Source organism: Fulmarus glacialis, unplaced genomic scaffold (assembly GCF_000690835.1).
Source record: "Fulmarus glacialis isolate BGI_N327 unplaced genomic scaffold, ASM69083v1 scaffold9941, whole genome shotgun sequence".
Lineage (NCBI taxonomy): Eukaryota > Metazoa > Chordata > Aves > Procellariiformes > Procellariidae > Fulmarus > Fulmarus glacialis.
Window position 1 is genome coordinate 59,333 of NW_009190881.1, and position 16,471 is coordinate 75,803.

The 16,471-nt window shown below is 37.5% G+C and overlaps 1 protein-coding gene across 1 annotated transcript; it reads right to left on the minus strand.

The window, feature by feature from the left end:
* Window positions 1-1,132: 1,132 nt before the first annotated feature.
* Window positions 1,133-16,253, minus strand: LOC104083101 (unconventional myosin-XVI-like). The gene is made up of 2 exons (XM_009586471.1): window positions 16,177-16,253; window positions 1,133-1,824 (listed from the first exon to the last, which is right to left on the minus strand). The coding sequence occupies exons 1-2, from the start codon at window positions 16,222-16,224 to the stop codon at window positions 1,591-1,593; spliced, it is 282 nt and encodes a 93-aa protein (XP_009584766.1). The 5' UTR covers window positions 16,225-16,253; the 3' UTR covers window positions 1,133-1,590.
* Between the last annotated feature and the right edge of the window lie 218 nt (window positions 16,254-16,471).

A 16,471-nucleotide genomic window follows, 5' to 3' on the forward strand; every position in this document is an offset into this window, starting at 1 on the left:
TCCCTGTAAAAAACAAACAAATAAGCATGTGATTGCTTTTTGCCATTCAGCCTGCTTGAAGTTTCTGTCAAACATGATGGAAAACCCTACATTTCTAAGCAGGTTTTTTTCCTTTCCCAACAACTTCCAACCAAGTGTGAGCTCACTTTTTTAAACCTAGCTTACATTTGAAAATATTAGTTTTACATCCACTTGCAAAATTACAAGCACTTTTTCCTGGATCCCAATAGGAATGGGGCAAACAGCCAAGAAAAGTGTTTCACACTGGCTCTACATACTCCAAGAACTTAAAATAAGCGGCCCCTGACAAAATACCTGCGTATATATAAATTACACCTTTTAGTGGCAAAGCAGTATTTCAAAGACTGCTGAGCAGTAGCTAACAAGTTTCCAGCAGCATGTTTTTCATAAATTAACATTACTGCTCAGAACTCATGTTCGCCAACTAGAATGCTCCAATTTCTGAAACCATTTCATTACATTAAATTTGAGGTATAAATGCATCACTGTACCACCGTAAGGACATAATCCTTTGATATACCCATCTCCATGAAGCCTTCTGGCTTCTAACAGTAAATCACAGCCCTATTTTCATACCTCATTACCATTATGTATCTTTCCACTGACACCTGACCTTACGCATAATCAGGTATGAATTTCAAACCACACTTACAATCTAAACGAGCGCCTCATTATTTTACATAACCCAGAATGAAATAAGATTTGAGATGTAACTGCAGAATTCACAGTTCACACATTCAGAAACACAGGTCCACCGAAAAGAAGTCGTGCTCTCTAATTCATGACTGTGAACAGCATCAAATCACACCTGCATATAGGAGCTTTGCAAGAACTTCAGGATTGGATTTTAGAAAGGATATTGCCAGTTCTGAAAAAAAACCACAGTGTTGAAACTGTTTGGTATGTTGTTAAAGATAAACTATGAAAGAAAAATGCGAGTACTGAATTTATTACCTGTATTTTGAAGAAACGACAGCACCAATTGCATAAAGTTATAAAACACCAGTAATAAACATGTAAATAATCTTCAGGTTTGCAACGCCAATAGAACACAGACATCTACAAAGAAATATATATATGTATACATGTAATATAATAAAACCATTCATTAGGGAACAAGAAACATCATATTTTTGTACTATATAAAACAGCTGTACAGTGTGCACACAGACTTTCCTGATCTCTTTAAAATGCCTGTCAACTGCTTCTCCCCATCATCATTTGCTTAACATAGTTTCTTCATTGTCCATGGGAGAACTCTAAGTGACCGTCTTGTACTTTGAAACTAAGTACTCATAGTGCAGTTTGTCTCCATATATATGCACATGCACACATATATACAGTCACAGATGTGCACATATATGTATATGTGTATATATATGAAAAGAACAAACACACACGTACACGCACACACGACAGATCTAAACAGCTCCTCCATCCTGTGCTCTTGGTTGAGTGCTTATAAAAAATTCCTGCACGCTTTGTGAAGGGAAGAAAACTTGCTGATTGTGCAGATTGAAGTCATTAGATGGTTTCATTCCTAACAGTCTGCAAACACACGCATCTGAATCACATGGTGGTATCCCATATGCCGGAAGAGAGTCTGTTGCAAGAGGTATCTTCTACCTTCTTCAGCAGCGTTGGCTTTTTACAAGGGGGTGGAGGTGGGGCTGTGATTCTTTGCTCAGTGTTGTGCAAGATTTGCTGCCAGTCTTCTCTCTCTTCACACAGCTTTCTCCTCCAATCTAGAAGCTCTTGCAGAGCCACACTCTCATTCTCTGAAAGTCTAAGCTGATGAATAACCTGTTAGTGAGAAGGAAATAATAAAAAAGGTGGATAAAGTTAATTCTCCTGGCAGTGTAAAACTGCAATGTCCATGCTGAATGACACTTCATACAGGATCCTCTGCCTCTTTTGTCATGGTTGTAAACGTGTGGGCAGGGCAGATTCAGGTCTCGTTTTCTTCTCTCCTTTGTAAAGAACTCAGTGACATGTATAATGATGTATAAACAATAATGACTTTCAGCAAAATAACCTTCCCTTGAACTCATGAGAGGTGTTTTATACTGCCAAGCCCCATGTGAGGAGGGAACCACCTTCTGCTCTCCATCCGTTATTTGTAAAGGGCACCATGGAGTATTATAAGCTTATCCACACATTCTAGTAGGATGAAGAACCGAAATCCTGAGACTGCTACAGTGTGCCCTGGCTTAGCCACGTTAGATGGTGAGTGGCTGTGAGAGCTTCCATTCTAATATTTACAATTAAAGAAATAAATAGATGCATGTGGGTAAGCACTCAAGTTCTACACTTTTGCTGAGGGAGAGCTGCTCTCATTTGTACTACAGCTGAAAAAACAGATCGAACAACCTGTTAATAATTTGAAGCAACCCTATCCTCCAAAAGAGTTTAAAACTTTGTGCCTACCTCACTGCCCCCACTCCCCATTTATCATTCTTTACACTGAAAGTAAAGAAAATTAATGATTTAGAATTGCCTTATTTCAATCTCACGTCTGAAAGTCACGGAACTGAAGTTGTATGAAGCAGGTGCCAAAAATGAAACAAATGGAAAAAACTCCCCTATGTCAGCAAAGGATACATGAACACAATCCTCTGAAACACACAAAACAGACTGCCTACAGTGATGAGTAGTCCATATTTCTAACAACTTGGTCTTAAAACTGTTGTCATATAATACTGTTATACTCACAAAATACTCCTTTACACAGAGCAAATAGCAGCTGCAGGAGCAGCAAGGTTTTGCCCCTAAATGTAAATACCCAAATAGCCATAACCAAAAAACTATAACCTGTTTTGCTGCTTAGAATTAGTAATGCTACTTGTCACAGATAGGTGTTATCCTTAGAACCAGGGGCTGGCCCTTGTCTTCCTCCAGAGAATACACTAACAACTTAAAATGTAGTTTCAGTTGGCCTGAAACTATTTTTAAATTCATCTTGAAGCAGCCAAACAGTTCTGTATTAGATTCATAATCCGCCTAGAAGAAACTGTTCCTTCCCATTTAACTTTTCTGTTCCAATGGTAATTTATTTCGTTCAAGTCAGTTAGAAGCCCTCATGACAGCACAAGTCGGCAAAGCTACGAAGTCCATCTCACCATCCTTTAAGACCTACTTAGCACCTATGCTGTACAGCAGCACCTAGAGCCGGTACTAAGAGTTATTCGCTCGAGGGTTTCTGTAGCAGAAGGGGCCTATCTGTGGGAATATGAACCAAACCCACCATAACAGCTGATGGCCCATGGCCCTCACCCTGCTACCTTCCAGTCTTCCCAATTTAGACACCTTATTTGCATCTAAATTTTAGGCATTTCATGAACATTAGGCACGCTTCTCAGAGAGGTGCTGGAACATACAAAAAGCAAGCTGTGTTAGACTGTCATTGCAAGAGTTTCATATGAAAGAGTTTCAGAGATAAGTAATCAAAGACATGCCTGAACACTGGTAGATAAGTATACTTAGAAGAAAACAGATATTTTGAAACTCTGTGTTATTGGATGTGCTCAGGTGACAAAAGTTTGATAGCATGACTCTGATGAAGTACGGAGGAATTTTCAGTTTTGAAAGATGGACAAAGTATTCGAATAGAAACCGCGCCACTGCTATTCTAAGAAACCTAAAGGCACACAGGTGCAGGGTGAAAAGCGAGTACAATTTGCCTGGGCAAGGCAATTGACAAATGCATCCTATTTATAGCTTATAGGCACTGAAGAAGCTTTATTATCCTGACCCTGCTTATGCAAGCTGTACATTAATGTTGGGTCAGCAGTTTCACTATAGAGCTCATTTTCCAGTGTATAGTGGACAAATGTTGGTCCAGTCCACAAGTAAGTGTACATCTTTTATTGTATTTTTTAAACAAGGATAGAAAAATATCCCAAATCTTTATTCATTATGAGATTGACCTGGTAAGTAAGCTGGAAAAAGTTTATATTTCAACCTGGATGAAGGACATGGGATGGAAATGCAGTGGAAATGAAATGGGGGAAAACGCACAAGAAATGGCAGAGCTTTAAACGTATCAATTAATTTAATTAGACCTATTTGAATAACATGGTATGTTTTCTCTTTCCCATGCATGATTAGACCTGTGACAAGCTAAAGATTTATTATACATATTCATTATAGAAAAGATTTGCTGAATAATTTTACATGAAGTGCAACGTAAAACAGCAAGCTATGTTTCTTCATTATTATTCTATATCCCCAATGGGTATTTTGTGAAGGGTGAATGAGGTGTGTAGGAAGTAATTACTTTAGGACTACTGATCTTTTCAATGAACACTGAACAAACAACTTCAACCATGAAGGGCTAGAGATGGTACCAACTGTAGACCAGCATTTTCCTACTCAAAGTCAATGGTCAATCAGACATGGGCAACATAGCATTTGGGCTAGACCCACAAAAACATATAGCATTTGAATACCTAGCATTTAACAGCCCTGCCATCTGGTGGAAACACCATCCCTCTGTTTGGTATCCAGAGTCCTTACTGAGCAAACAAGAAAAGCGGAAGTGTCAAAGACAGTGACGCACAAGAGAAAAGCATGTGGAGTTACCAAAGCTATTCATTGGAAACTGCAATGGATTGAAGCAGGTAAACAAGTTCTATATTTTCCACTGCAAAATATGGCATGATGAACAAAACAAATTTATAATGAGCAGCCCAGGGAAGAAATCCCAGGATTCATTCCTCCCACCTCACAGCCCAAACTTCCAGACTGCAGAAGCAAGTGCTCTCCTCCTGGCACTAGGGATTTTGCTTGGTGACAGAGCACCAATGGCTCGGTTCCATGAGGACATGCATGGAAGGACTTTCACCATTATCTAGTGGTTAGAGCATACTGGGAAATCAGAAGATGTGGATTTGACTTCTCTCAGGTTAAGAGAGAGGCTGGGTTCCTGCATGCTGAGAGGACACTGCGACTACAAGAGGTGGACTCTGAGTGCGAGGAAGAAGGACTTTGGCTCCTGTGCTTTGTGCTGTCCATGTGTGATAAGTATGCTAAAGCAAATCCTTGAGAGTGAGTCCCTTGTGGTGTTAGCACACAAGAGAGAGTGGAGACAGAGCACTTTGGTTGTATGCTGGCAACCAAGAAAATCTCAGAGCACAATTTTGCCTACCGAGTTATACACATTTAAGTATTGCATAGTCATTGGCGAATGAGACCCTGAATTGCCTTCTGGATTTAGGCTTCTAAATTCTGCCTAAATTTCACGTTACGGCCTAAAGCAGACATACTGGATTTCAATGTTGTCTTAGAATCAAGATGAGTTGCTATAAGATAAGTCAGTAAATTATTTTAATTATAATCTTATTTCTTAGGCTAATTAAAAAATTCAGACAGTTTTTAATTATGGAAAGTTGAAGGTTTCACATTTTTAAATCATTTGTGACAAAAGGTATGCCAGATAAAAAGATTAAGAGGTCTGTTTAAAATTAACCTTAATTTGAGTTATTTAGAGATTTGGCTCTAGAATCTCAGGAAATTCATTCTGCATTAAAATATCAAATGCTATAACTTTACATGGGATATTCTGTAACATTCAGAAGTAACAAAGAGCTTATATTGTCTATTTGTGTGTCAAACGCAACACAGTCTTAATCATCAAGCTATGGCTAAAGGACTCATTAAACTGTCTGCCAAACAGAGATTTATTAATTTGCATTAGGAGATTCTTTTGAGTATTTCTCTTCATTTTGCTCTGTCCCTGACCAAATGTAGGGTTTACTTTTTCAAAAATATGTGTATTGTACTCTAGTCATTTTTTTGGTTATTTGTGATTGCATTAATTTTTCTACCACTATTCACCAGAAAATGAAAAGAAGTATTTAATTACATTCTTGGATGTTAAAACACATGAATAATTTTCTTTGCCCACGATGTAGCTCTGCATGTTTTATTACAGTTCTGTTTTTAGTTGCTTCTGTAAGTTTTAGTAAAATTCCTGAATATAGACATATAAGCACAACGGAAAACAGATTTTTAAATCACAACACAATTTAAGGACATGTATAGAGTATAAGCCTGTGTTACTGAGACATTTGCATGAGGTAGCTAGTCCATATTTTCCCTTCAGAGAAATATTGCCAATTATTTTAATAGATTTGTCAATGTTGGTGCTTTCAAGTAACTGTCAGTAGATGCTCACAATTAATTATTACAGCATTATTATGTTTCTCTTCCATTAGTGTTTTAAATTATTAGTAAAGTTGAGGTCCCATCATGGAATCCATGGGGAGATTGAGTCTAGAACAGCAATGATTTTACCTTTCTAAAATTTGATCAGGATCTAAAGTGAATTATGCAATAAATCTAAAACGTTGGTGATAAATGATCATAATTATCGCAGAAATGGAATTGCCTTGACAAAACCCATGTTTTTAATCTTTTCCAGTTTGTAGGCTGCCAAAAAATGTAAGCAGAACAAATTTCAGGCAACTGTGAGATGGCTCACAGTTATCTTTATTAGAGCCCTCAAAAGCAGTTCACAAACCCCAGTGGGTCTCCTGCGGATCATCAGTTTTAAAGACAGAAGTGATCAGGATGTTCTCACTTCTCATTTCAAAATTAAAGACACAATTTCATTCAGTAATTCTGGAAATAATTCTTACTGTATGCGATTATTAGCAAGACCAACACATTTTGATTCAAGCTGTGACAGGCGTGCATCTCTCACAAACATGTTTCTAACTCGTTTTAATGGCTTCATCTTTCTCTGTTTTCTTTTTGCATCTGATAAGCCCCTACACTGACTGCTTCCAAACATGCACGTCCCATCTTTTTTCCAAACAACAGGACAGGCACACTGCAACCTCTCAAAAAATCCTGACCCTTCAGGTTCAAACAGATATGTTTGGGGTTTTTTATGTTACAAAAAAGCATAAATCAGGGAAAGGATTGCTTTTCCACCAATTCTTGAATCAGGAAAAAAAATCTGTCAGCCTACATGTTATTTACCAATACAGTACTCATTTAAAGACACAAGGGGAAAGCACACAGTAAACTGAGGGTGTGTTAAGAAGCCTAGGCAAGCATTCAACATAAATCAAATCAATATGTAAATTTATGTTTGATTGGGAAACCTGCATTGGCCATGTAAGACCCCAGCAGGGAGTAGAGAGCAGCTATGATAAATGAGTTTACATGCTTCTAAATTCCAATTAAAAATCTTCAAATACAAATGTACCACTGGGATCCAAGCTGATTCATGTGATTGCCTTGTGAATGCTGGGACATGCATTTTTTTGCAAATGCAGACCCACAGGACGTAATAACTTGATATGTGATATGCAACAATAAAGTGATTTTAGTTAATTGTTCTTTTAAAATGCTGATGATTTTTCTTTCTGTTGGAGCAACCTTACAATCTCCAAAAAGAAAACTCTCCAAATGGATGGCAAGTGGGTTTGCTGGAAAGGAGAAAATGGCAAAGACGACAGGTGCTCTGTCTGGTGCAAATCTGGAATTGCTCTGGAGGAGGTATGCCAGCTTAAATAGAGTTAAACATGAGATCCACAATTGATATATATATATTGCATGTGCTTTGTTCTAAACAAGAAAATACTTTTTTTCTCTCAGTTGAAATTTCTTATTACATCAAAAGAATAAACTATCTTTAGAACAGGTGCTATAGAGATGACATACCAAAGGAGGTTATAACTTTGCTGATATTTTAAAATTGGGGGTAATCTTAAAAGTAACTTTGTATTTAAAATAAAACTAAAACGGGACTACATTTCTAAACAGAATCGGATCACCACAAGAGTCAGGAGGAAATGCTTTCCCTTCTGACAAGCTTTTTCAGCTATCTGGATTTTTTGAGGGACAAATCTAATTTTCTTCCAAACGTCAGTCGTGGGGCGATGCTGGAAGCAGGATATTCTGGTGTCAGAGACCACGCAGGCACAGGCATCTTTGATTGCCCAGCCCAGCCCTCTGCTATCACACGGCATTTGGAAAACTCTCAAGCTTCATCCTAAAAAAATTAATTCCACTGTTTGCCTTGGTTTGGCTTTCTGACAGGATTTTCCAGAAAAATTTGTGAAAGAAAAGTCCATTAAGGATTGTTAGCTACAAAATGAGCTCTGCCTCCGGAAGACCCTTCCTCACAGACCGCTGGAAACTGAGAGATCACACTGGCAAAAGAGGCACCCCCCACCTCTCTGTTTTCCCTAGGCAGCAGCGCCTTCTCGTTTTTGTCAGAAAGAGTCTCCTGGGTTACACGCCCTTTTGGTGTGCCTCAGAGAGAAGATTTTAGATTCTTCACCTGACCGCTATTCTATTTCTGGTGTAAGTTGTCTGATTTTCTCTCACATTCTTGGGCTTTTCTGGGGTTTTTCTGGGTTTTTTGTTTGGGGGAGGGGGGGTAGGTGGTGGTCTTTGGTTTTGGGTGATTTTTTCTATTTTTTGCAGGAATACATTTTAGTTGCAGAAGCAGGGCTTCGTCTTCCGTACTTTTGTACCTTTCCTTCAGTGAAGTAGTAACATGCCTGGGACCACAATATTCTCAATTAATTAGGTTAACCATCTTCCATACAGCTTGGAGGTATTTCAGCAATCAAAGAAAGATATTATGTCTTTGCAAAGTAAAATCAGTACACAAATCCTGTGTATAGCTGTAATGTGTAATCTGGCAGAAAGTATTAGAACAAAGTAGGCAATGTTCAATAATATATGACAGCACATGTCAGGCACTCTGATTACCTGAGCTGGGAATACAGTTGGACAAGCCTATACATTCAAAACAGGGGTGTAGTTTATTTACTTATTTGGATCTTGTGGGTTTCAATTATTTATTTATTATTATTTGCTTTGGCTGAGTTTCTTTCAACTCTAGATTTCTGATATCAACTACAAAATGACACCTTCCCAGAGTGACTAAAGCATCAACAAATATTGAAATACACTGTTTTTTTCTCTAAGGTAGTATTTATCATTCCAGATAAAATGACTACACAGTGCTCTTTAAAACCTTCAGAGCATCCTCCTAATTCACCTCTGATGCTTGAGAAAAAGATTACGTTCAGGACAGCAACTGTGCCTTTCTCAAGATGAGTTCTGAAAACAAATGATTTATCGTAGACGTCTTCAGAACAGCTGACCTAACAATGCTGATACCACTTTGTACATAATCTAACAAAAAATATCTGAAAAACTGAATCATGTTGCTACTTAATCACTGCTGCTTTGAGATATCAATGGAGATATTTTACCTGATCAGTTAGAGACTAGGTTTGCCACAATGCTTCCGAAGCAATTATGAAAACAATCTTCAACTCATATTTGCTAATGTTGTGTATCATCCTTTCTTGTATAAAAACACTACACTTACGGTCAAACAACATTAGAGGCAAACACCACTTAATTTATGGTCTGTTAGCGGTCTAAATCTCTGCTGATCTACATGTATGCAGCAGTGTATGACAGCAAGAGAATGAAGGGCAGAGGCACCAGTGTATTCTCTCTCACGCCAGGCACTTACGACTAAGTCAGAAGTGAAGCCACTCTCCACAGGTGCTGTCAGTGGGGTAGTGGACCACACTCCCATCGAACTCAAATTTGAAGCAGCCTTTTAAGGTGACCCATTGGCCATTGTTGGCAGCCCAAGGGGAATAACTACACACTTTAGCCAAACGCCTGAGCTTAGGGAGGGCACATGGATGCTCAGGAGGTTTTGTTCCCTTCCCCTTAACAATCACAGCCTTCTACCAGGGGAAAATGCAATGAGGATGAAGCAGCAGAGACAGAAAAGGGGCCTCAAATGTGTAGGGAGCTGACTGTGGCATCTGCTGGTTCAAAAAGGAGAATATGCGCCTTCCCTTTTGGAGGTCACAACAGTCAGCTCTAGGACATACTTGCTGAGGAGAGGGGCATCAGCCCTCCGAAAGCCCTTGATACCGAAACACAAGATATTGTACCTACTGATGAATTTATACTATGCGTTACCTCATACCATTTAATCTATAAAGCACATGTTTTTGACTGTAAGTCTTCTAAAAATAAAGCCGCACTGTGTTATAAGACCCGATTTTTGCCTGTATGTGACATTACAAAGAGAATTCTTTGACTTTACTGTCGAAACAATAAACAAAACACAATTCAGGGGGATATACTGATTCAGATCAATGATAAATATATAACATTCTATGTCCTCTCTTGGATGTTATGTGTTTGCAAAGGCGCTAGTGATTTTTTTATTACACCAGACTTGTTTGATTGATTGCCACGTTTTGCTTCAAAGATGATCAAAGATTACTTCCAGCTAATAGGCAAACATGACAGACATTAATAACGAATGTTAGAGCCCAGTTTTTAGAACTGTGACAATGGGCTGGGGGTAGCAACACATTGCATTCTTCACTATTATTTTTTTTTTAACTTTTGAACAGTCAACAAAAGAAGTGATTGGCAACAAATATTAAATCAAGTAGGAACAAAGGCGGCCCTTGAAACTATAATGAATATGCAGCTCTTTCTGAGGGAAGAGACTGCTGAAAGCAATGAGATTTCATGAAATAAGAGCTATGGCTTAAGCTATAATGAAACAATAAATACATTCTTCATGAATATGAAAAGACATTTCCAATTTTTCATTGTCAGATGTTGGCTCCTATATTACTGCAATCTGCCAACCTGCACTATGGGGTTTAAACAAAATAGAAGAGATAAGACTGCAGATTTTTTAATATAACAATATGTGAAAAAATAACCATCATTTTTTATCTTACCTCTTTGAGCACGTGGCAGATAAAACATGTTTCAGAAGTGGGTAACCAAAATCTTACGCCAGGGTGTATTGTATGTCTGATATTACTTAACCTACCAGGGTGGCAAGCTGCTTGCTTATTTATGTCTTGTTCTGGGAGTATTTCCATAGGACGCCTAATGCATGTGACATCATCTGATTACAAATAAGCCAACATTCAGCCATTAGAAAGCTAAACTGCACAAAGAGGCTTCACACCTTTTAATGGGAAATTTTCTACCTTTCTTCTCGGATGGTTGAATCTTCAGGAGGCTATGGCTGCGAACTAACTTGCATAGAAAGCAACCCTATAAATGTAGGTGGATTATTACAATTATTTTTATTTTATGGAGCATAAAAGATCACATTGCTATGTGTATGAAGATGAATATCATATCTGGAACATCACATCGACTTTCTACTTTTTTACTCCTTAGTCCCTCTCTCTTCTTACTCCACCACCCTGTGCTCTGTCCTTGGTTCTTTCCCTCCTGTTTTTCTTACCTTCCTTTTAGTTGTTTTTGTCACTTCTCTGTTTTTTTTTCTTCTCTCTGGCTTTTCCTTCTTTCCTATTTCTAAATCCCCCATTGCATTTTATTATTTACCTTCTCTCTCAGTCATTTCATTCTTCCTCCAACCTTACTTCTCTGAATCATCCTTTAACTGGTGCCTGTTTTACTCCCCGCTCCCGCCCCACACACACGCTTATTATCACTCTAGTCTTTAATCTGCCCCTCACTTCCCATCTGTTCATTATCTCCAGGTTGTCCATCTCATCCCATTACAGACAGACTATGCTGCTTCTTGCTGCCCACATAAGAAACAGGGAGTCTTTTAGCTGGCCTGCTTTTCTTCATTCCACTGTATCTTTCTCACACCACATCCCACTTTGTAGTGAATGTTAATAACAACTTTAAAATATTTTTACCAAAAATAAAAAAAATACAGTCCTGGATCTGTGAAAAAGAAGACGACAGGGCCGCTTAGCTTTTGTGTGAGGTGCCGAATATACAGTTTTGCTTTTGTTGACTCTATTTCATCTTGCTGCTGTTGCTGACATTCCAAAGAACTTATATATTTCAACAGTCTTTATGCTCTATCTTTTAAACATACACACTCATAGGAGCTATCGAGAACAGAGGAAGCAATAAATACAGTCTGGAGAAGAGAGCCCATTGGACTGGCTAAGGAACCAAGAAATGCTTCGTGTAAAAGAAAAAGAGCACAGAGGTAATATTTTATAAAGCTTTTCTATTTTATTTATTTTTTTATTTTAGAGGAGGTTTGGGGCTTTAGACCCAGCTAAGCAATTTCAACATTTGTGGAGTCTCCAGTATGCTTTGGGATCACTTCCTGGAGTTTGACTGAATAGAAATGACTCTTAGTCATAACAAAATCTCCTATCTAAGCAAGATTATGGCACAAATGACCAGAAGAAACATCTCTTCCATTTTGGTGGTTTCTTTGCCTCTGGAAGGAAATTATGGGATAAGAATTCAAGACTACAGATCCAGGCACATTTGGAAGTCCCAAACTCTTTAAACAAATCACTGAATCAATTTGAAACAATAAGCATTTAAATAATTTTAAATCAGTAATTTAAAATCAAGTTTGGAAAAGGAAGTTTCCTAGTTTTCTGCTGTTCAGGGAGCAAGGGGTGCAGCACAGCTACCAAAAGGTTTTCTGTAGAAGATGAGTTAGGTAGAGTCCTTGCAGCTGATATATATGGGCTTAGTCGCTAAGAGCAAAGTAGGTTTTCTTGTAGGAGTAGATTAGGATATTGTTTCTTGCAGAACCATTGTCCTGTAGATTTCTAGTTTATATTTTGAAGATTTCCTTTACTAGAATGTTTTGGTTTGCAAGGAAAGCACAAAATACATGGAAGCTGCTGTGCTGGGTTGGTGAAAAGAATATGTGTGGCTCTTTGCTAACAAGTAGTTTCTTAAAGATCTAGTATCCAAACAAACTAAAGCGCATAAAACTTCTTGATAATTGGTTTGACCCCCAAATTCATGGTTCAGTTTTTATCTTCATTGAGGATGAAGATGGTGCTACAGTGTTACATCAGATCTTAGGTTCTTTATGTTTTTATGTGGTACTTACTTGCAACCTATAGATATAATCACTTGGAAATCTACAACTGTACAGCCACAGAACAATATGAAGGAAAAGGTATTCATTTAAAAAACCCACATTTTGTTGTTCTTTTAACATGCAAGACTTTCACTTCTTTTGACATAAGTTCTTTCATTTCCGATGAGACAAAAATCAAACTTTATTTTTAATAATCTTCCCCTTTTTCTAGCAGAAGAAAGTAGAATTTTATTCCATAACTTTCAAATGAGAAATATTTTGTTAGCATTTTAATTTTTTTTTTCAATTTTTGTCCTTTTTCATTTTGATAAAAATTGACCTTTAAGTAACCATTACCCTAGAAAAGTAGCATTTATGGCCAACAGTGAACTTTTTTTTGTTGTTTTACTTTAGAGATGATCAGTTAAGTTGCTGAGTTCACATCTGCATGATATTTTGTACTTGGTAATTGCTTCCAAAAGTGTTTGTTAAAAGATTGATCCTTATGATGCATGTTGACAGATATTGAGCTGAAGAATTTGCTCTCTGAAGAGTGTAGGTTTGCAGTATGCAGGAAGTATCAGGCAGCGATGCAGGTAATTATCACCTGATGTGACAACATAATGGTACCGTAAGCCACAATGCTTAAACTTTAGTTGGATGTATATGAGCCTTGAGATCCTGTGACAAAACCGAAATTAACTCCTATCACTTCAGTAGAGAACTAGCAGGGAGATATTAAAAAACCCCATAAATATTAGAAGTCCCTGAAAGCTAATGAACCAGTTTCCTTTAGCTGAAATGACAGAGTGTCTGCCAAGAAACCCAAGGACCCAGTCTATGTTTCTCTCTCGAAAGCAATTAGTCAATCAGTACCTTCACAGATCTGTGAAACAATCTGTCCTATTTCATACATCTTGCAAGAATTACTTTAAGGTGATAAGGTTACTGCAGTGAAGCCTGGCAAAGACTTTTACAATAGGGTTGTACACTATTAGAGTCACCAGCAGCATGCTAAGAAATGTCAACTGGAATTAAAACCAATCATTTTCAAATATATGCCTTGCTTTGGAAATGGTGAGGAATGCTTTTTACAGTAAGAATTCTCAGCCCTGTGAACACAGACTTTTTTTAATTTTTTTTTTCTCTTTTTGTGGGAGGAAGATTTTATCTTTTTCTTTTGGCAACACCATTTTGGAAGATGTTTATTCATTAAGGCAATTGTATCAAAAATCACAGAACTGCAGGTTTCTTCTCTAAACTTGTCACTGTTCTTATTTAGCTTGCATTTAAGGATTGTCCCTGCATGTAATTCTGAGTACATAGCATGGAATCTATTTTAAAGATTTGTGAAACACTTTGGCAAAACATCTATTTACTGAAAAGTGACATTTCAAAGTACCGAACTGAAATTGTGTTCAGCTTTTGGCAAGTAGTTTTGGAAAAATCAAAAATACAAGTTTGTAAATGGTTAAAGACTTGCTTCTAAAATAACGCATTTAAATGTTGCAGACTAATTTCACATAAGGATACAGCTACCATTTGCAAAGATAAGAAGAAGATAATGGCTCCCTATGTAGTCTCCATGTACTGCACTGATGTGGTAATATAAACATGATCCTCCTTGATTCCAGGCAAGCATTTTAAGCAACGGAGATCTAAGGTGCTCCAGGACAAAAGTGTGAGGTTAATAACTGGAGCAGTGTCTGGGACTTGGATTTTTCATTCACCAGAGAGGGGTCTTCGGCCACTCTCATGCCTAATAAGTATTTGGTTGATCATTAAAAAATGTAACAGAGACAATTGAAAACATTGCCTCCAGTCATCTTCATAATCCTATATCCTCATCCAGTATACTGATCTGGAGATCGTAAGTATTTTTTCACAATACGGTCACAGTACATTTTGAGAGTCTGAGAGGTATGGTGATGGCAAAGATTTGTTATTGTGTGCGAGACAGGTATGTGCCTATGTGTGCCAGGGCAGCTCTGGCTGGCCTCACTTATGTATCTGAAGAGATTAGTATAGTGTCAAGTGCTGTCTTGGCGCAATTTTTCAACTCAGAACAGGCGCTGTAGTAATGCCTGTGCTTTGGACAGCGGGGCAGAAAAACAGAAAATGAAGAATTTTGCACTAGTTTGCTCACATATTTACTCAGTTAAAACCTACTGTTTTTCAAAGTTACGTTACGACTGAATATGATGTTGAAGGTTGCATCCCACTCCTGTTGGAGTCAATGGCCAAACATTCATTCACTCGGTTAGGGCCAGCATTTTGTGGTAGTGAAATGTCAGCTGTCCCCCACAGACAACAAGTAGCTTTTAAATGTGATAAAGCACTTCCCTCACCTTCTGGTAAAATAGTTTGGAAACTGCACCGTTGGTTAGTGAGAGGTTTCTGTTGAGGAAATTCCTCTCAGCTCCAAAATATTTTCTCTTTGGACAATATTTGGCTTTACTGTAAAATTCTTACAGTCATCTCAAATAAACAAATGACTCAAGACTACCCTTTTAGAAAAGTCGACTGAAGACATAAAGACAACAGGAGAATACACTAATGCCATTTAAGTGAAATAAAATAAAATTTCTTGAATGCCTTCATGCCTGAATTGGCTACTTAGAAAGTAAAGGGTTTCACATTACATATAAAATGCTGAAGAATAGAATGAAGAAAATATATTATGACAAATTTTATTCCTTTTTGTTCACTTAATGCACATCAAATTTAATTCTGTGTTGTTATTTTAAAGTGACATTAACTAAACAGAAATTTTAAAAGAACCAAAGTGCAAGCTTCACACTCCCTCAGTACCTATTGCTGTTTTAATTGATAGATATTTTGGTTTTAATTTTTACTTATTGATATTTGTATAAAAACACTGAAGACTGCTTTTAAAGTCTTCACTGCTTTTATATACAAAAGGATGATATAATTATGCATTTATTCCTATGAGGTTCATTATCATGCAACTCTTTCTGGTATGAATAAATATCTTGAGAGAGATAACATCTTGGTCCTCTCAGGGTGAAGAGACATATTTCCTGCCTGAAAATAGCATCCTCACAACCAGCGACAGTAAGTTTCATAAACTTTGAACTCTACTATGAGAACCTTTCAGGATGATTATCCTCCCAGCAAAAAAAGTTAAGAGTAAATTCATTATTGTCAATATTGTCAATACAAACCTGTAAAAGAAGTCTGCATTTTTCAATGACAACACACGAATTTGAATCAAGACCGCTTTGAACATGCAGCTACTATGATTTTTTTCTCTTTTACTGGTTCTAGTAGACCGTCAATGAAATATTTACCTGACTAGTGTGGCTCTCCCTATGTCTTTGAGTCGATGAGCCTGCCATAGTGCTGGCCGACAGTCTTGAATATTCATTTTCCTCTGGTAAACCTAAAGCAGAACAATACTAATTTATAATCTGACATTTATCCATTGGCTGATTTCAGCATGAGATATTAAAAAGACCTTGACATGTTTTACTAAAAAAGAACAAAAAAATCACACATTTGCCTGGATATTTACTATTTCCATGCTTACTGGAACTGGAACAATTATTGTTTACCGAGTACGAATAGCATCATAGGTATGCATGC